At 47.6% G+C, this 20,956-nt stretch overlaps 5 protein-coding genes across 5 annotated transcripts; 1 reads left to right on the top strand and 4 right to left on the bottom strand.

Annotated features, from left to right (window-relative positions):
* Positions 1-4,279: 4,279 nt before the first annotated feature.
* On the bottom strand, positions 4,280-6,268 carry CCR75_007529 (uncharacterized protein; the record flags this gene model as incomplete). Its single annotated transcript, XM_067965588.1, has 1 exon — positions 4,280-6,268. One exon carries the CDS (start codon positions 6,266-6,268, stop codon positions 4,280-4,282), a length of 1,989 nt encoding a protein of 662 aa, XP_067815521.1.
* Positions 6,042-20,712, top strand: CCR75_007526 (uncharacterized protein; the record flags this gene model as incomplete). The annotated part of the gene is made up of 7 exons (XM_067965585.1): positions 6,042-6,222; positions 12,676-12,716; positions 12,842-14,071; positions 14,163-15,273; positions 15,975-16,015; positions 16,141-17,370; positions 17,462-20,712. The coding sequence occupies 7 exons, from the start codon at positions 6,042-6,044 to the stop codon at positions 18,611-18,613; spliced, it is 4,986 nt and encodes a 1,661-aa protein (XP_067815485.1). The 3' UTR covers positions 18,614-20,712.
* On the bottom strand, positions 14,362-16,026 carry CCR75_007527 (uncharacterized protein; the record flags this gene model as incomplete). The annotated part of the gene is made up of 4 exons (XM_067965586.1): positions 14,362-14,979; positions 15,022-15,077; positions 15,117-15,249; positions 15,925-16,026. The coding sequence occupies 4 exons, from the start codon at positions 16,024-16,026 to the stop codon at positions 14,362-14,364; spliced, it is 909 nt and encodes a 302-aa protein (XP_067815520.1).
* CCR75_007528 (uncharacterized protein) lies at positions 16,921-17,250 on the bottom strand (the record flags this gene model as incomplete). Its single annotated transcript, XM_067965587.1, has 1 exon — positions 16,921-17,250. One exon carries the CDS (start codon positions 17,248-17,250, stop codon positions 16,921-16,923), a length of 330 nt encoding a protein of 109 aa, XP_067815522.1.
* Positions 18,753-20,741, bottom strand: CCR75_007525 (uncharacterized protein; the record flags this gene model as incomplete). Its single annotated transcript, XM_067965584.1, has 1 exon — positions 18,753-20,741. The coding sequence occupies one exon, from the start codon at positions 20,739-20,741 to the stop codon at positions 18,753-18,755; it is 1,989 nt and encodes a 662-aa protein (XP_067815518.1).
* Positions 20,742-20,956: the final 215 nt, after the last annotated feature.

Below are 20,956 nucleotides of genomic sequence, written 5' to 3'. Positions count from 1 at the left end.
GTGTAAGTTTTCTAAAGACTAATATACTTTTCAATTTACTTCCTGACCAAACGAGTAGTCTCCTCTGATATAATATCTCTACAGATTTAAGTCTAAAGCAACCGTGCCAATCGTTTCAAGACACGATTGTAAGGTGCGCAAGGAGGCGCCATACTTAGTTAGATATTAATATAATAAGTTCAGTAGTAGGAATCTAAATATATTAATACAGTTTCACTTTTACCTAATTCTAATCCTTGAGTTACCTTTGGTAGCTAGAGACCCTAAGCTACTTAGAAACTTTCCTCTGTACCCCTGTGTACCTAAATTTTTAAGGCACTGTAACCAGTGTAAGGTAAACTAGTACTTATTTTGTACTAGTACCGCTAAAGAATGAAGCCTGTGACAGCAGATCCACCTCCTACCGCAACAGCCACACCGGTTTAAAGAATTCGGATTTTTTTTAATCTCCGTCGCACATGCAATTCATTGTATATATTGTGTCAGGGTGTTGGGTGTAACCGGGTGTATCGTTACATAAATTTAACAATTAAAGGTCATTAATTAATATATTATCTAAAAGGTGGAGAATATTTGGAGAATATTACTTTACATGGTAATATTGTAATAGCTTATCCTTTGGTAGATATAGACCATTATATCTACTTTCTCCGCGGTCCAGTCAGCGTTGGACGCGCGCAAGGAGGGAGACAGATAAGACTTTTATTACATGTTTTGTATTAGTTTATAATTATGTTAGTATCAAATTGATAGAAACAAAAGAACTTAACTATAATAAATACAGTTTTTAATTAACCCTCTTTAAAACTAGTGTTTTAAAGAAAGTCTTCCTCTGCACGTACTAGTGTACGTGAAGTGACGTGAGGCACCACTCGCACTGAAGCAGTGCGAAGTGGACTTGTACTGAAGCAGTACAAGTCGTAGTGCCCCATTACACATTGAGTAGCTATGGCAACAACCTTGTAAGCTTTCGAAGGAGCAGGGGCCGAACTGACCGACGATTTTCTGACGATCCGCCTCGCCGTTGCGATTTCGCCTCCGCGTCGTATCTGAGTCCTCCCATTAGGTCGGTCTTTTCACTCAGTGGTTTGCGATTTCATTCGATGCCTTTTCCATGGCTTCGCAAGAATTATCAATGACTTTAAAAGTCTAACTTGGTGGCTGCAGGGAGTTTATTCTGAGCATTGATAGCAGATTCTTCAGTAAAATTGAATTTATTACGTGCTTAAAAGCTGATTTTATTGCACGACTCGTTAAAATTGCAGGGAGGAATAGCAAGGAAATGAGTAGGGTATTATTGTTTCAATATTTAGGGATAACAACAAACGATGTAGCCAATCAGAGGTATTGTCTGTGGGAATCGTCGCTCCAAACGAATATTTTTAAAACGCGAGTCCACCTTTACGTACCAAACATCACTTTCGACCAGTGAGCTCTCCCCGGCCAACAACCGCGACAGAAATCTCCATGTCGGACGACATTCCAACGTGGGACGCCCCAGTTGTCGTGGCGCGGGCCAAAGCACTAATCCACTCAAGCAACGTGCGTGCCATTAGCTCTTTTCAGAATGATTTTTCTTTCCCCCCTTGCTTGCTCTGTAGTCATTCCTACCGACGTCTCTTGAACTGTTTGGGCTCATTATGTTCTTTCTGTGCGTGTTTCTCTAGTACGAAAAGGTCGCTGACGCACGAAAAGACGTGGACGATACACTTTCGACGTGGATTGCTGCCGTTCAAGAGCATAGCGATCCCAAGAGCGCTGCTAAAGGCAGTTCCGCCGTCATTGCTCTATGGCGTCAATACGCTGCTCTTGAAATGGAACTTCGGCAATTCAAACAGGCCACCATAGTGTTTGAACGAGCTGTAAATTGCCCAATTGCAGGCTCGAATGCAGCCTTGTGGCTTCAATACGCCGACTTTTGCGTCCAACGAAAGAAATTTTCGAATGCTCGAAAGATCTTTGTACGCGCTTTACAGACCATTCCAGCGCACGAGCATTCAAGTATCTGGGCTCAATTCTATGGTTTCGTCTGTACTCACGTGGATGACAAATTATCGCTCGCTATGCTACAGCACCAGGTCATGCCCGACCAATTCCCACAGCCAGGATCGCAAGGACTTGCATCGACACGTATTTCTGGAGGAAGTAGCGTTTCAAGTAGCTCTCCCATAAAGCTTTCGACCACGGATCAAACGTCTTTACAACCACCTCAGACGCTTTCAACCAAAGCCGTTGCCTTGATCGATCCTACTGTGGTTTTTATTGACAAAACGGGTCAAGTCCCACCTCGTGCAGTGGAAAGCAAAGATCTTGGGAAGCGCGTCGCTGCAAACGTGCAAACAAGTAGCAGTGAGAAGCGTGCTAAGCTTACAGACACCGAGACCGCAACGGCGTTTTTTCTGCATGTTCCCGTGACGCTCCCGTGGATTCCTAGCTGCCCGCACTTATTATTTGATAGCGTCGTGGAGAAAGAGACGCCGAAAGAAATTGAAAACGAGTTGCTCGAACGACTTTCGGACGTGCTTGGCGACAGCGCTGTGTTTGAAAAAGTCAGGGATCTTTGCAATCAGCAGCGCAAACGGGATCGCGAGATGCTCTACCGTTGGCAAGAGCTCATTGGGACGCAAATGAAGGAAGGAAGTGAATTGTTTGCACGTCACGTGGCGCTCGAGATGCAGCATGGCTTCTCGGATCCTCGTGGCCTTATTGCGCTCAAGACACAACATCTTGACCAACGACGCGAGTTTACGCATCGTTGTCAACTGTCGCAACAACATTTCATTGAAATTTCGGCTGTCGATCGAGCAAGTGCTTTAAAAGCGCAACAGTTTTCGCTCGAGACAATGAAAATTCCAGAAATGGTCGTAACGACACACACCGATGCGATTGAATTGCAGGTATATTCTTTAAACAAACAAGCTCTTGACAAAGGACAAGGAGCAGTGACTCTTTATGCGGAAGACGCTAATGAAATGATGTTGTATGTAGCGTGCTATTGTAGGATTAATCCTGGAAGCAGAGACGTTGTGGCGTGAAGAACAGCAGTCGAGTGCGGAAGGAACTACTGGCAAGAAGACCCAGCCGTCTTCTTCGTCGGCTTCTTTAAATCGTAGGCAACGACGAGACAGTCAAGACTCGACAACGTCGAGTCACTCGACTGCGCGTAGTAGTAGTGGGGTCCGAGGTACTGGTGGCCCGGCAAGTAGTCGGCAAGACTCGCGCGGAGGCGCGCGCGGACACAATTCGACTCGTCGACGCGATCGCGACGCGCGAGGAGGCCGAGGCCGCTCGAACAAGTGGGATATTCAGCCTTTACAATCCAATCGTCGTATCGCAGCGGTTTCGGCCTCGCAACGATCGCGTTTCGAGTATCCTGAGCAGCAAATGCCGTCGTATGAGCAGCCATTGCCGGCTCTTTCCCAGCCACGGCACTTTCAGCATCAACCTTACGGTCTACCGCCGTATCATGACTATAGCGGTCGCCCGAGCTCCATGCCGGAGCGGCAAGCGTACGGTCCTGACTCGTCATCGGGTGCGTATTTCTCGGGACCGATAGATGGTCCACAGTCTCGTGGCGAAACTGATCGCTTTGTAGGACAAGGAGGCCCTTCTCGAGGTGGTGGGGCTTGGCCACATGCCGCCTTTCATCCGCAGCCTCTGCCCATACGGCAACGCACAGGTCCTCTAGGTTCTGAAGACGACTTTCGACCTCCATATGATCCTTCTTTGTCGCGATATGGCGCAGGTACAGGTCCTGGCGTCGCGCCTCGGGACGGTCCAATGTATGGCGAATCGCATCGTGTGCCTACAGAGGCTCTGTACTATCAGGAAGTGCCAAATCCCCAACAGGGTCCTCCTTATCGCCAGCACCACCAGTTTGTTCCTCCGTCACAGCAGGCCCCTCTGCGTCATGAAAGCTACGCTGCTGCCTATCCTACGTACGACCCGTATGGTCCCCCTCAAGGCGACTTCCAGCAACGTGGTCGACCTCGAGAACACGAGGGGCCAGTGCATCCTCAAGATCTCGTGCCACGCCACCACCAACCACCACCACGATTTCAGCAGGAGCAGCTACCTGCAGGGATGAATAATCCCAATCGTCGTACTCGACGTGGTGGTGATGGGCGTTTTCGTCGATAAAATGGTTGATAGAAAACACGCTCTGAAAGCAATTAACAGTAGGGCAGCAACCCTGGGCCTCGTTATTCAGATAATACGCCATGCCTACGGCACGTTGATATAAGCCGATTCGAGCTATTCACGCTTTCTTATTACAACTTTAGAGCTCGCCCACTCGTTGAGCAATGTCCTTGATACTTGACGTAATGTTCTCCGGAACACGGTCGTACACACGCGCGGAAACAAGAAGCACGTCTCGAATAAGGGCGTGATTGCCCATAATATCGACATGATCGGCCGTCTCGGGTCCACCACGTGCGTCATAGAGCATTGAAACGGGGTTATGGCGGTACTCTCGAACACGTACATCAGCATGGCTAGGATTAAACTTGTCTGTACGCCAGCCACTAGCACACATGAGTCCTAACGAGATCAGTGGTACCGTGCCGTCTCCATCCGAGTAGCGGATTCCTCCCTTGACGTACGGCAGATCATCTACGTCAGTATTAAACAAAAACGGCGCCACGCGCTGTCCATTCACCGTCACGTTATTCTTGTCCATAGGATTAGCTCCATACGTATAGCCTCGTTCCACAGGCTTCCCGACTCCATAGAAGCAAAAGATTTTCAAATTCGGAGCTTTTGGTAACGTCGCGGTTAATGGATTAGTCCAGTACTTGTAGTGGTCGTACTCGGGCAATGACGGATCCTCTGCGATCTCGGTACTAAGCCAAGATCGAAACTTGTCGAGATACGGATCAAGTTCGTCTAAGAGCTTCTGGACGCCACCAATTGTCACGTTTTCATGTGTCAAGTTGACAAACCGAACGACTTGGCCATGCGAACCAAAGCGAGCCACGTGCGCCTCCACCTTAGTCAGACCTACGGGCGTTTTCGTGACTGTTGATAAAGGGGACGCTGCGACAATATCATCTGGAGCCGATTCAGCTGTGCCCCAAATTCGATCTCCACCTATCGGCAGCATAGTCGAGATACTTGACCACGATCGTGCGAGCTTTGTTCGTGCTGGAATACTAAAGAAATACCCTAGAAACTTGGACAATCCTCCTAATTCCGCAGTGTCTTTCATTTCCCCTGACATCAAGGCACTAATAGTCTTGACAACCCCCAACATTGGCCCCGCAATGTTCACTAATGCATCCATATTGGTCTCAACCCACTGGTCTCCTCCTTTTCCTCCCTTGTCACTTTCAACCCATTTAAGAAAGTGAAAAATTACTTGAGTCGCATATGAATGCGTTACGACCATGACTTTGCGGCCATTTGCTGCTTTTCGAGCCATTTCAATCGTATACTTGAGTTTCGTAAAGTACCCGTCGCGTTTTTCAAGTAAATGAGGCATCAGGCGCCAGTCGTAGGCAGCCATGTAGAGATTGTTACTGTCGTATCCGATCTCAGCGAGATTTTCAACCAATTTGCCCCAGACCCAGAAACCACCGATTAAATAATCCGCTGCTTCGAGTCCCTTGGCTGCACGGAGCTTAATCCCGTCGGGATCCATGCCAGTGGATCGATTGAGCATCATGTGCTGTAGCCAGCACTTTTGATTTAACATAAACTGCTGCAACATGCGTGATGTGCCCCACATACGTTGTCGAAAGTAAGCTTTACTGCATGCACTGCCGTTCCAGATCTCGAGACCCGTGGATGTAAAGCCAGGGATTAATACAACCGGCGAGTAAGCAGTCACGTTTTCTTCTTGAAATAATTGAAGACCTGGTCGCTTTTCCACGGCGCCGAGAATGGTTGGACGCGTGTCTAACGTGGACCAATTAAAGTTGTCATACATTTCACGGACCATGAGGAGCGAATCTTCACTAATGAGAGGCTTCTCGAGGTAGAAGCGCTGGAAGCTTGTCACGGCCAGAATGCCAATAATAATCCCCGCGAGTATGGAATAGATGCGCTTCTTTACTACGTGGTTGGCGGCTCGCGCTTGCCAGCTTGGCGTTCGGCCCAACGCGTGCGCGGCCTCATGGAACGTCTCTTTCGTCTCTGACTGTTCGTCTTTGCTGGACGTCATTGCCTTGGCGACAGCCTCATTAGCCAAGGCCTTTGGGGATGTCGGCTTTGCACGCCCACGTGAATTTCGCTGTCGCACGCTCGAGGATGCATCATTCCCGGTCATGGCTTGGATCCGTAGCTTCGATTATCCAAGAATGGTATCTTTGGCTCTCTTTTTGATTCTGGAATTAGACGAATTAACCACTTTTCAGTGAAAGTGTTGGAAATTTAATTCATAAAGTAAAGATTTCCTATTTCTTAATTCTTAGCCCATTGGTAACCCACGTACCCACTNAGGGAATAGACATCCCCTTTAACTCACTTCGTGTTGCCAACACAACACGGACAGGGATCACCCCACGTGAGGCATGGAAGCCCAACCTCACGTGGCAGTCGATGCAATTTATACTTTGCACCGGTTAGAGTTCGTTTCTCAAACTTAACGCGAATCGCGTTGAGTCTTTGAAGCCAGGCTTCGCGTCCAATGTCTTTGACATTGCGAATGAGCGCGCTCCAGTTTTGCATAAGCGAGACTTATCTCGCTTATTGTTGCCACTATACCATCGATGCTTTAAAAAAGCATTGAGATAAAAATCCTCCTCGGCGCGAAAGTTCTTCGCGCTGGGATCAAGGCCATGTAGCTTTGTCGCAATAAATAAGGGATATTAATTGTAAGGGGTAGTCTCTCCAGACAAGCTATTGATTAGCCGTTCGGGCAAAAGCCACGGCTTCTTTTCAGGGGCGAGATTGGACATTTTATTGTCTTCACTCCCCTGAGATTTCGGCATATTTGCGGGAGTACTTATGTAAGGACGCCGCTAAGCCGAGGGACTTTCAAAGTCCCTTTACATCGACTGGTACAGGTCAGTCGGTGATCGTCTTGATATTTTTTAAATCAGAGCGTACACCGTGTTTATACACGATGCAACCAAAAGTGGTATAGCGCTTGCAGCAAATAACATCTGCAGAAACAACTTATGCTTACGCATAAGTGTAAGAACCTTTTGGACGTAGGTAAGACATGCTTAGGATATTTTCTTGGATGTTACGTTTCCAGCAAGCATCCTTGTTTCGTACCACTCTGCTTATTCTAGTGGTAGTACTTCGACGCTGCCTGTGCTTGTGCTTAGCCGTTGGTAACTATGTCTACGTCACAATGGTGGATCTTCCACGCTGCATGTGCTTGTGCACAGGCGTCGGGATCTGACTCCACAGTAATGGGTATTCACACTGAGGACTTGTGCAGTCGTGCAAACGACCGAACCACAAGTAAGGCCATTGCACTCACTCGTAGGATATCCACACGCTTGTGGACTCTCCAAGACGTTCATTTGATGACCCTATGATGAACGAGATTTAGGCGTAGGCTCGGCTTGATGCTGCCAGTTATGCATGGCTCGTGCTTGTGATCCATTGGTTCTGGACCTCCGTTTTCTTGTCGTCTAGAAGGACGATAAGCTTCAGAGTGATCGACAGCCTGTTTCAGGCTATTTTCCTCCTGTTCTGCTGTAGAGATCGCTTGGTCGAGCAACTTTAGTCCAAGCCGGAACAGTTGAGTCTTAACATGACCGTTTGCAAGACCTTTAATAGCCACAGCTACCTGTGTTTGTTCATCGATTGGATGACTCACGATACAACTGACCTGGTATCGTGTATGCTGGGCGTAAGCGTGAAGGTCACGTTTGTCCTGCTTCAAATCTAGAAGCTTGGCTCGAGTGCTGGAATAAGCACGTGGCGGCTCATACGTTTGCCTAAGCCGAGTCTTAAAGACCTCATACGACCCAAAGATTAATGGGTCGTGCAGCATGAGCCAATAAGCCCAAGATTTGGCACGTCGCATTGTCTGCAAAAGGGTTACATGTCAATTTTCAGAACAAAATGTGTGAGATCAGAAATGGTCAAGAAGTGGTGACTCAAGTGACCCAAAAGGGTAAATTGTTTGTGTTGGGGTGTGATACATTGGAATCTGCAAATGCGAGTGAAGAGAATTGGCGATGGAGCCAAACCTATGAGTCCAAGTGTATGGCACGCAAAACTAGGACACTTGCCATTTGAGCAATGAAAAACCTCGACAAGTGTGTTGGAGGATTTAAAATGCAAGATTCGCCTAATGTCTACTTCACTGCTCCAAGTTATTCACAGCGACGTGATGGGATCAATGGAGACCAAGTCGCAAGGAGGAGCGGGATTCGTGGTGACATTTTTGGATGATTATTCACGCTATGTGGTCGCATACTCCATTGCGACAAAGTCGCATGTGGTGGATAAGTTCATCGAGTACAAGTCGATGATGAAAACCAGCTAAGTACCAGGATCAAGTGTATTCGCACCTACAATGGTGGCGAGTACCGTAACAAGCGATTTGAAGAAGTATGTTGGAAGGCTGGAATATTGCACCAAGCTTCAGTACCGTATTCGCCACAGCAAAATATAGTGGCTGAAAAGACTAAATCGAACACTGACAGAATGAGCAAGATCGATGCTAAATCACATGCAAGTGGAGTAGAAATGGTGGACTGAAGCGATGACTACTGCAGTATACGTGACTAATCGAGTTACGTGCGCCTATAGCCCAACCAAACCCCCATTTGAAGTGTTTTTTGAAATAAGCCAGATCTGTCGCACACGCGAGTGTTTGGTGCAAAAGGTTACGCACACATTGCAAAACCAAAACGTCTACAGTTGGACAAGAAGGCATTTCGATGCATGTTCCTGGGTTAATCACACGATATGAAGGGATATCGTGTCAGGAATTTCGAGTCTGATCGACTGGAGATCACACGATCAGTGACTTTCCAAGAGTTGCCAAGGTCCAATTATGTGCAAGTGATTGGAGATATACAGGTTACCACACGTGTGGATCATGACAACGCTGACGATGCAGATGTTATTCAATTACCAATTATTACTACTCAACGTGACGTAGAGCCGATGGTTGTGGAACAGACTGGCAATGATCAAGTCATTTCACCTCCAAGTGAATTTGAGTCTATAACTCCACGCCAAGATTTTTAGCATTTGTCTGGTCCTATTTTCGATATCGATGATATTTACACGGAGCCAACTGATTTGGATGTGGATACGACTCGAGACATTGTGCCCAAGGGGGACTTGGATTATCACACTGATTTCTCTTTGGTGCAATCATCTAAATTTGGTGCTCAAAATGCCCCGCTCGCGTTACCATCATCGAGCTATGAAGATCAAGCTTTGGTTCCAGTCAGGACTTCAACTAAACATGGTACATCGTGCAGTGTGGAGCCAGAGTCTCAAGCCTCAAAAAGATATCGAATTGAGTATGCGCGAGCAAATGCAGAACTCGAAACTCCATCTACATACCAAGATGCAATGGCGTCTCCTCAATCCAAGATGTGGAGTGATGCGATCAAGGTCGAACTAAAGGCACTGAACAACAAAAAGACATGGACTGCAGTGAAGAATCCTTTAAACAAAAAGGTGATTGGAGCCAAGTGGTTTTTGGAATCAAGAGAAACGAATATGGTGATATTGAGCGGTAGAAAGTTCGACTTGTGGCGTTGGGTCATCGTCAAACCTATCGGTTGACTACCATGAAACATATTCGCCCGTTGCAAACATGAATTCTATTCCCGTCTTCCTGGCTGTGTGTTGTCATCATGGAATGACAATTCACCAGTATGATGTTGATACTGCGTTCATAAATGACGTTTTGAACGACGATGTATACATTCTACGCCTCAGGGTGTCTACATGGACCCAGGTCAACTCTTAAAGTTTAACAGAACTTTATATGGATCAAAACCGGCTGCTGCAACATGGTTCAAGACAAATTCGAAGGTGTTTTGCAACATGGGTTTTTGCCATGTGTTTCGGACACGTGCGTCTTTTTCCGTCACGATGGAAACCTTTCGTGGATTTACGTGACGCTGTATGTCGAGGATATGCTACTCCTGCTGATTTAATTGACAAAGCTGCATATGAACTTGCAAATCATTTCAAGTCAAGACGCTAGGCAATGTGAGATTTATTCTTGGCATTGAGGTGGACTATGCATAGCATACAAGGAAGCTCAAGATCAGCTAAAATGCGTGCCTTGACAGAATGGTCGTAAATTTCAATTGGGGCGAAAGTTGTTTACCACTCAAGTGTGGAAGGTCAAGTCATGCTTAAGCTCGAGAAAAAAGGAGCCGAAAATGGAGAATCGACCGTATCGATCTCGGGTAGGATCACTCCTATATATGGCGACAGGTACAAGACCTGATATTGCATTTGCAATAGGTCGGCTGAGTCGACATTTGAAAAAAGCGGACTCATATGAGACCTTTGTAGTGCTTCTACAAAGGAGTAGCTGATCACATGTGTAAGTTTTCTAAAGACTAATATACTTTACAATTTACTTCCTGACTAAACGAGTAGTCTCCTCTGATATAATATCTCTACAGATTTAAGTCTAAATCAACCGTGCCAATCGTTTCAAGACACGATTGTAAGGTGCGCAAGGAGGCGCCATACTTAGTTAGATATTAATATAATAAGTTCAGTAGTAGGAATCTAAATATATTAATACAGTTTCACTTTTACCTAATTCTAATCCTTGAGTTACCTTTGGTAGCTAGAGACCCTAAGCTACTTAGAAACTTTCCTCTGTACCCCTGTGTACCTAAATTTTTAAGGCACTGTAACCAGTGTAAGGTCAACTAGTACTTATTTTGTACTAGTACCGCTAAAGAATGAAGCCTGTGACAGCAGATCCACCTCCTACCGCAACAGCCACACCGGTTTAAAGAATTCGGATTTTTTTTAATCTCCGTCGCAAATGCAATTCATTGTATAAGGGTGTTGGGTGTAACCGGGTGTATCGTTACATAAATTTAACAATTAAAGGTCATTAATTAATATATTATCTAAAAGGTGGATAATATTTGGAGAATATTACTTTACATGGTAATATTGTAATAGCTTATCCTTTGGTAGATATAGACCATTATATCTACTTTCTCCGCGGTCCAGTCAGCGCTGGACGCGCGCAAGGAGGGAGACAGATAAGACTTTTATTACATGTTTTGTATTAGTTTATAATTATGTTAGTATCAAATTGATAGAAACAAAAGAACTTAACTATAATAAATACAGTTTTTAATTAACCCTCTTTAAAACTAGTGTTTTAAAGAAAGTCTTCCTCTGCACGTACTAGTGTACCTGAAGTGACGTGAGGCACCACTAGCACTGAGGCAGTCCGAAGTGAACTTGTACTGAAGCAGTACAAGTCAGTAGTGCCCCGTTACAGTAGGCGCAACATGACCGGTAGTCCAAGATGAGTGATTAGCTCAAGTCTAGGCAATTTTTAGTGTACAGTGATTGTTAGCCGTTGTAAAACACCGCGAGACGTAGCTACTCCAGTGGCGACATTGTTCGACAGCTCAGAAAGGTTCCAATTAAAAATTTAAGCCGGGTCTTGCTCGGCATCTTTCCGCTTAAAAACTTTCGCCATTAAGTATGAAGATATCTGAATGAGTAATTGTAATATGCATTGTGTAACGGGGTGTATCGTTACATGAAATTAACACTTAAAGGTTGTTAATTAATATTATCTAAAAGGTAGATAATATTTGGAGGATATTACATTATAAAGTAATACTCAGAATTCTTATCCATAAATAGGTACAGACCATTTTATCTATTTATTCCGCAGACTAATCAGCTGTAGGAGTAATCAAAGAGAGTTACGAATAAGATAGAGATAAGAATTCAATTACATGTTAAGTAATAGACTATAATTAATTTAGCATTTACAAGATAGAAAGAGAGACACTTAATTATATTAATACAGTTTTCATTTTACCCTCTTTAAGCTAGTTACCTTAAAGAGAAGTCTTCCTCTGCACGTACTACTGTACGTGAAATAACGTGAGGCACCACTCGCAACTGAAGCAGTGCGAAGTGGACTTGTACTGAAGCAGTACAAGTCGTAGTGCCCCATTACGCATTGAGTAGCTATGGCAACAACCTTGTAAGCTTTCGAAGGAGCAGGGGCCGAACTGACCGACGATTTTCTGACGATCCGCCTCGCCGTTGCGATTTCGCCTCCGCGTCGTATCTGAGTCCTCCCATTAGGTCGGTCTTTTCACTCAGTGGTTTGCGATTTCATTCGATGCCTTTTCCATGGCTTCGCAAGAATTATCAATGACTTTAAAAGTCTAACTTGGTGCCGCTGCAGGGAGTTTGTTCTGAGCATTGATAGCAGATTCTTCAGTAAAATTGAATTTATTACGTTCTTAAAAGCTGCTTTTATTGCACGACTCGTTAAAATTGCAGGGAGGAATAGCAAGGAAATGAGTAGGGTATTATTGTTTCAATATTTAGGATAACAACAAACGATGTAGCCAATCAGAGGTGTATTGTCTGTGGGAATCGTCGCTCCAAACGAATATTTTTAAAACACGAGTCCACCTTTACGTACCAAACATCACTTTCGACCAGTGAGCTCTCCCCGGCCAACAACCGCGACAGAAATCTCCATGTCGGACGACATTCCAACGTGGGACGCCCCAGTTGTCGTGGCGCGGGCCAAGGCACTAATCCACTCAAGCAACGTGCGTGCCATTAGCTCTTTTCAGAATGATTTTTCTTTCCCCCCTTGCTTGCTCTGTAGTCATTCCTACCGACGTCTCTTGAACCGTTTGGGCTCATTATGTTCTTTCTGTGCGTGTTTCTCTAGTACGAAAAGGTCGCTGACGCACGAAAAGACGTGGACGATACACTTTCAACGTGGATTGCTGCCGTTCAAGAGCAGAGCGATCCCAAGAGCGCTGCTAAAGGCAGTTCCGCCGTCATTGCTCTATGGCGTCAATACGCGGCTCTTGAAATGGAACTTCGGCAATTTAAACAGGCCACCATAGTGTTTGAACGAGCTGTAAATTGCCCAATTGCAGGCTCGAATGCAGCTTTGTGGCTTCAATATGCCGACTTTTGCGTCCAACGAAAGAAATTTTCGAATGCTCGAAAGATCTTTGTACGCGCTTTACAGACCATTCCAGTGCACGAGCATTCAAGTATCTGGGCTCAATTCTATGGTTTCGTCTGTACTCACGTGGATGACAAATTATCGCTCGCTATGCTACAGCACCAGGTCATGCCCGACCAATTCCCACAGCCAGGATCGCAAGGACTTGCATCGACACGTATTTCTGGAGGAAGTAGCGTTTCAAGTAGCTCTCCCATAAAGCTTTCGACCACGGATCAAACGTCTTTACAACCACCTCAGACGCTTTTAACCAAAGCCGTTGCCTTGATCGATCCTACTGTGGTTTTCATTGACAAAACGGGTCAAGTCCCACCTCGTGCAGTGGAAAGCAAAGATCTTGGGAAGCGCGTCGCTGCAAACGTGCAAACAAGTAGCAGTGAGAAGCGTGCTAAGCTTACAGACACCGAGACCGCAACGGCGTTTTTTCTGCATGTTCCCGTGACGCTCCCGTGGATTCCTAGCTGCCCGCACTTATTATTTGATAGCGTCGTGGAGAAAGAGACGCCGAAAGAAATTGAAAACGAGTTGCTCGAACGACTTTCGGACGTGCTTGGCGACAGCGCTGTGTTTGAAAAAGTCAGGGATCTTTGCAATCAGCAGCGCAAACGGGATCGCGAGATGCTCTACCGTTGGCAAGAGCTCATTGGGACGCAAATGAAGGAAGGAAGTGAATTGTTTGCACGTCACGTGGCGCTCGAGATGCAGCATGGCTTCTCGGATCCTCGTGGCCTTATTGCGCTCAAGACACAACATCTTGACCAACGACGCGAGTTTACGCATCGTTGTCAACTGTCGCAACAACATTTCATTGAAATTTCGGCTGTCGATCGAGCAAGTGCTTTAAAAGCGCAACAGTTTTCGCTCGAGACAATGAAAATTCCAGAAATGGTCGTAACGACACACACCGATGCGATTGAATTGCAGGTATATTCTTTAAACAAACAAGCTCTTGACAAAGGACAAGGAGCAGTGACTCTTTATGCGGAAGACGCTAATGAAATGATGTTGTATGTAGCGTGCTATTGTAGGATTAATCCTGGAAGCAGAGACGTTGTGGCGCGAAGAACAGCAGTCGAGTGCGGAAGGAACTACTGGCAAGAAGACCCAGCCGTCTTCTTCGTCGGCTTCTTTAAATCGTAGGCAACGACGAGACAGTCAAGACTCGACAACGTCGAGTCACTCGACTGCGCGTAGTAGTAGTGGGGTCCGAGGTACTAGTGGCCCGGCAAGTAGTCGGCAGGACTCGCGCGGAGGCGCGCGCGGACACAATTCGACTCGTCGACGCGATCGCGACGCGCGAGGAGGCCGAGGCCGCTCGAACAAGTGGGATATTCAGCCTTTACAATCCAATCGTCGTATCGCAGCGGTTTCGGCCTCGCAACGATCGCGTTTCGAGTATCCTGAGCAGCAAATGCCGTCGTATGAGCAGCCATTGCCGGCTCTTTCCCAGCCACGGCACTTTCAGCATCAACCTTACGGTCTACCGCCGTATCATGACTATAGCGGTCGCCCGAGCTCCATGCCGGAGCGGCAAGCGTACGGTCCTGACTCGTCATCGGGTGCGTATTTCTCGGGACCGATAGATGGTCCACAGTCTCGTGGCGAAACTGATCGCTTTGTAGGACAAGGAGGCCCTTCTCGAGGTGGTGGGGCTTGGCCACATGCCGCCTTTCATCCGCAGCCTCTGCCCATACGGCAACGCACAGGTCCTCTAGGTTCTGAAGACGACTTTCGACCTCCATATGATCCTTCTTTGTCGCGATATGGCGCAGGTACAGGTCCTGGCGTCGCGCCTCGGGACGGTCCAATGTATGGCGAATCGCATCGTGTGCCTACAGAGGCTCTGTACTATCAGGAAGTGCCAAATCCCCAACAGGGTCCTCCTTATCGCCAGCACCACCAGTTTGTTCCTCCGTCACAGCAGGCCCCTCTGCGTCATGAAAGCTACGCTGCTGCCTATCCTACGTACGACCCGTATGGTCCCCCTCAAGGCGACTTCCAGCAACGTGGTCGACCTCGAGAACACGAGGGGCCAGTGCATCCTCAAGATCTCGTGCCACGCCACCACCAACCACCACCACGATTTCAGCAGGAGCAGCTACCTGCAGGGATGAATAATCCCAATCGTCGTACTCGACGTGGTGGTGATGGGCGTTTTCGTCGATAAAATGGTTGATAGAAAANACGTGAGGCACCACTCGCAACTGAAGCAGTGCGAAGTGGACTTGTACTGAAGCAGTACAAGTCGTAGTGCCCCATTACGCATTGAGTAGCTATGGCAACAACCTTGTAAGCTTTCGAAGGAGCAGGGGCCGAACTGACCGACGATTTTCTGACGATCCGCCTCGCCGTTGCGATTTCGCCTCCGCGTCGTATCTGAGTCCTCCCATTAGGTCGGTCTTTTCACTCAGTGGTTTGCGATTTCATTCGATGCCTTTTCCATGGCTTCGCAAGAATTATCAATGACTTTAAAAGTCTAACTTGGTGGCTGCAGGGAGTTTGTTCTGAGCATTGATAGCAGATTCTTCAGTAAAATTGAATTTATTACGTTCTTAAAAGCTGCTTTTATTGCACGACTCGTTAAAATTGCAGGGAGGAATAGCAAGGAAATGAGTAGGGTATTATTGTTTCAATATTTAGGATAACAACAAACGATGTAGCCAATCAGAGGTATTGTCTGTGGGAATCGTCGCTCCAAACGAATATTTTTAAAACGCGAGTCCACCTTTACGTACCAAACATCACTTTCGACCAGTGAGCTCTCCCCGGCCAACAACCGCGACAGAAATCTCCATGTCGGACGACATTCCAACGTGGGACGCCCCAGTTGTCGTGGCGCGGGCCAAGGCACTAATCCACTCAAGCAACGTGCGTGCCATTAGCTCTTTTCAGAATGATTTTTCTTTCCCCCCTTGCTTGCTCTGTAGTCATTCCTACCGACGTCTCTTGAACTGTTTGGGCTCATTATGTTCTTTCTGTGCGTGTTTCTCTAGTACGAAAAGGTCGCTGACGCACGAAAAGACGTGGACGATACACTTTCAACGTGGATTGCTGCCGTTCAAGAGCAGAGCGATCCCAAGAGCGCTGCTAAAGGCAGTTCCGCCGTCATTGCTCTATGGCGTCAATACGCGGCTCTTGAAATGGAACTTCGGCAATTTAAACAGGCCACCATAGTGTTTGAACGAGCTGTAAATTGCCCAATTGCAGGCTCGAATGCAGCTTTGTGGCTTCAATATGCCGACTTTTGCGTCCAACGAAAGAAATTTTCGAATGCTCGAAAGATCTTTGTACGCGCTTTACAGACCATTCCAGTGCACGAGCATTCAAGTATCTGGGCTCAATTCTATGGTTTCGTCTGTACTCACGTGGATGACAAATTATCGCTCGCTATGCTACAGCACCAGGTCATGCCCGACCAATTCCCACAGCCAGGATCGCAAGGACTTGCATCGACACGTATTTCTGGAGGAAGTAGCGTTTCAAGTAGCTCTCCCATAAAGCTTTCGACCACGGATCAAACGTCTTTACAACCACCTCAGACGCTTTTAACCAAAGCCGTTGCCTTGATCGATCCTACTGTGGTTTTCATTGACAAAACGGGTCAAGTCCCACCTCGTGCAGTGGAAAGCAAAGATCTTGGGAAGCGCGTCGCTGCAAACGTGCAAACAAGTAGCAGTGAGAAGCGTGCTAAGCTTACAGACACCGAGACCGCAACGGCGTTTTTTCTGCATGTTCCCGTGACGCTCCCGTGGATTCCTAGCTGCCCGCACTTATTATTTGATAGCGTCGTGGAGAAAGAGACGCCGAAAGAAATTGAAAACGAGTTGCTCGAACGACTTTCGGACGTGCTTGGCGACAGCGCTGTGTTTGAAAAAGTCAGGGATCTTTGCAATCAGCAGCGCAAACGGGATCGCGAGATGCTCTACCGTTGGCAAGAGCTCATTGGGACGCAAATGAAGGAAGGAAGTGAATTGTTTGCACGTCACGTGGCGCTCGAGATGCAGCATGGCTTCTCGGATCCTCGTGGCCTTATTGCGCTCAAGACACAACATCTTGACCAACGACGCGAGTTTACGCATCGTTGTCAACTGTCGCAACAACATTTCATTGAAATTTCGGCTGTCGATCGAGCAAGTGCTTTAAAAGCGCAACAGTTTTCGCTCGAGACAATGAAAATTCCAGAAATGGTCGTAACGACACACACCGATGCGATTGAATTGCAGGTATATTCTTTAAACAAACAAGCTCTTGACAAAGGACAAGGAGCAGTGACTCTTTATGCGGAAGACGCTAATGAAATGATGTTGTATGTAGCGTGCTATTGTAGGATTAATCCTGGAAGCAGAGACGTTGTGGCGCGAAGAACAGCAGTCGAGTGCGGAAGGAACTACTGGCAAGAAGACCCAGCCGTCTTCTTCGTCGGCTTCTTTAAATCGTAGGCAACGACGAGACAGTCAAGACTCGACAACGTCGAGTCACTCGACTGCGCGTAGTAGTAGTGGGGTCCGAGGTACTAGTGGCCCGGCAAGTAGTCGGCAGGACTCGCGCGGAGGCGCGCGCGGACACAATTCGACTCGTCGACGCGATCGCGACGCGCGAGGAGGCCGAGGCCGCTCGAACAAGTGGGATATTCAGCCTTTACAATCCAATCGTCGTATCGCAGCGGTTTCGGCCTCGCAACGATCGCGTTTCGAGTATCCTGAGCAGCAAATGCCGTCGTATGAGCAGCCATTGCCGGCTCTTTCCCAGCCACGGCACTTTCAGCATCAACCTTACGGTCTACCGCCGTATCATGACTATAGCGGTCGCCCGAGCTCCATGCCGGAGCGGCAAGCGTACGGTCCTGACTCGTCATCGGGTGCGTATTTCTCGGGACCGATAGATGGTCCACAGTCTCGTGGCGAAACTGATCGCTTTGTAGGACAAGGAGGCCCTTCTCGAGGTGGTGGGGCTTGGCCACATGCCGCCTTTCATCCGCAGCCTCTGCCCATACGGCAACGCACAGGTCCTCTAGGTTCTGAAGACGACTTTCGACCTCCATATGATCCTTCTTTGTCGCGATATGGCGCAGGTACAGGTCCTGGCGTCGCGCCTCGGGACGGTCCAATGTATGGCGAATCGCATCGTGTGCCTACAGAGGCTCTGTACTATCAGGAAGTGCCAAATCCCCAACAGGGTCCTCCTTATCGCCAGCACCACCAGTTTGTTCCTCCGTCACAGCAGGCCCCTCTGCGTCATGAAAGCTACGCTGCTGCCTATCCTACGTACGACCCGTATGGTCCCCCTCAAGGCGACTTCCAGCAACGTGGTCGACCTCGAGAACACGAGGGGCCAGTGCATCCTCAAGATCTCGTGCCACGCCACCACCAACCACCACCACGATTTCAGCAGGAGCAGCTACCTGCAGGGATGAATAATCCCAATCGTCGTACTCGACGTGGTGGTGATGGGCGTTTTCGTCGATAAAATGGTTGATAGAAAATACGCTCTGAAAGCAATTAACAGTAGGGCAGCAACCCTGGGCCTCGTTATTCAGATAATACGCCATGCCTACGGCACGTTGATATAAGCCGATTCGAGCTATTCACGCTTTCTTATTACAACTTTAGAGCTCGCCCACTCGTTGAGCAATGTCCTTGATACTTGACGTAATGTTCTCCGGAACACGGTCGTACACACGCGCGGAAACAAGAAGCACGTCTCGAATAAGGGCGTGATTGCCCATAATATCGACATGATCGGCCGTCTCGGGTCCACCACGTGCGTCATAGAGCATTGAAACGGGGTTATGGCGGTACTCTCGAACACGTACATCAGCATGGCCAGGATTAAACTTGTCTGTACGCCAGCCACTAGCACACATGAGTCCTAACGAGATCAGTGGTACCGTGCCGTCTCCATCCGAGTAGCGGATCCCTCCCTTGACATACGGCAGATCATCTACGTCTGTATTAAACAAAAACGGCGCCACGCGCTGTCCATTCACCGTCACGTTATTCTTGTCCATAGGATTAGCTCCATACGTATAGCCTCGTTCCACAGGCTTCCCGACTCCATAGAAGCAAAAGATTTTCAAACTCGGAGCTTTTGGTAACGTCGCGGTTAATGGGTTAGTCCAGTACTTGTAGTGGTCGTACTCTGGCAATGACGGATCCTCTGCGATCTCGGTACTAAGCCAAGATCGAAACTTGTCGAGGTACGGATCAAGTTCGTCTAAGAGCTTCTGGACGCCACCAATTGTCACGTTTTCATGTGTCAAGTTGACAAACCGAACGACTTGGCCATGCGAACCAAAGCGAGCCACGTGCGCCTCCACCTTAGTCAGACCTACGGGCGTTTTCGTGACTGTTGATAAAGGGGACGCTGCGACAATATCATCTGGAGCCGATTCAGCTGTGCCCCAGATTCGATCTCCACCTATTGGCAGCATAGTCGAGATACTGGACCACGATCGTGCGAGCTTTGTTCGTGCTGGAATACTAAAGAAATACCCTAGAAACTTGGACAATCCTCCTAATTCCGCAGTGTCTTTCATTTCCCCTGACATCAAGGCACTAATAGTCTTGACAACCCCCAACATTGGCCCCGCAATGTTCACTAATGCATCCATATTGGTCTCAACCCACTGGTCTCCTCCTTTTCCTCCCTTGTCACTTTCAACCCATTTAAGAAAGTGAAAAATTACTTGAGTCGCATATGAATGCGTTACGACCATGACTTTGCGGCCATTTGCTGCTTTTCGAGCCATTTCAATCGTATACTTGAGTTTCGTAAAGTACCCGTCGCGTTTTTCAAGTAAATGAGGCATCAGGCGCCAGTCGTAGGCAGCCATGTAGAGATTGTTACTGTCGTATCCGATCTCAGCGAGATTTTCGACCAATTTGCCCCAGACCCAGAAACCACCGATTAAATAATCCGCTGCTTCGAGTCCCTTGGCTGCACGGAGCTTAATCCCGTCGGGATCCATGCCAGTGGATCGATTGAGCATCATGTGCTGTAGCCAGCACTTTTGATTTAACATAAACTGCTGCAACATGCGTGATGTGCCCCACATACGTTGTCGAAAGTAAGCTTTACTGCATGCACTGCCGTTCCAGATCTCGAGACCCGTGGATGTAAAGCCAGGGATTAATACAACCGGCGAGTAAGCAGTCACGTTCTCTTCTTGAAATAATTGAAGACCTGGTCGCTTTTCCACAGCGCCGAGAATGGTTGGACGCGTGTCTAACGTGGACCAATTAAAGTTGTCATACATTTCACGGACCATGAGGAGCGAATCTTCACTTATGAGAGGCTTCTCGAGGTAGAAGCGCTGGAAGCTTGTTACGGCCAGAATGCCAATGATAATCCCCGCGAGTATGGAGTAGATGCGCTTCTTTACTACGTGGTTGGCGGCTCGCGCTTGCCAGCTTGGCGTTCGGCCCAACGCGTGCGCGGCCTCCTGGAACGTCTCTTTCGTCTCCGACTGTTCGTCTTTGCTGGACGTCATTGCCTTGGCGACAGCCTCATTAGCCAAGGCCTTTGGGGATGTCGGCTTTGCACGCCCACGTGACTTTCGCTGTCGCATGCTCGAGGAGGCATCGTTCGCGGTCATGGCTTTGATAGCTTCGGTTATCCAAGAATGGTATCTTTGGCTCTCTTTTTGGTTCTGGAATTAGACGAATTAACCACTTTTCAGTGGAAGTGTTGGAAATTTAATTCATAAAGTAAAGATTTCCTATTTCTGAATTCTTAGCCCATTGGTAACCCACGTACCCACTTCATTGTTGCAAAAACTACTAATTCTATTTTGCTTAGCGCTCTTTTGAT

This window comes from Bremia lactucae, linkage group LG8 (assembly GCF_004359215.1).
Source record: "Bremia lactucae strain SF5 linkage group LG8, whole genome shotgun sequence".
Taxonomy (NCBI): domain Eukaryota; phylum Oomycota; class Peronosporomycetes; order Peronosporales; family Peronosporaceae; genus Bremia; species Bremia lactucae.
This window is presented reverse-complemented; position numbering and strand designations above follow the sequence as displayed.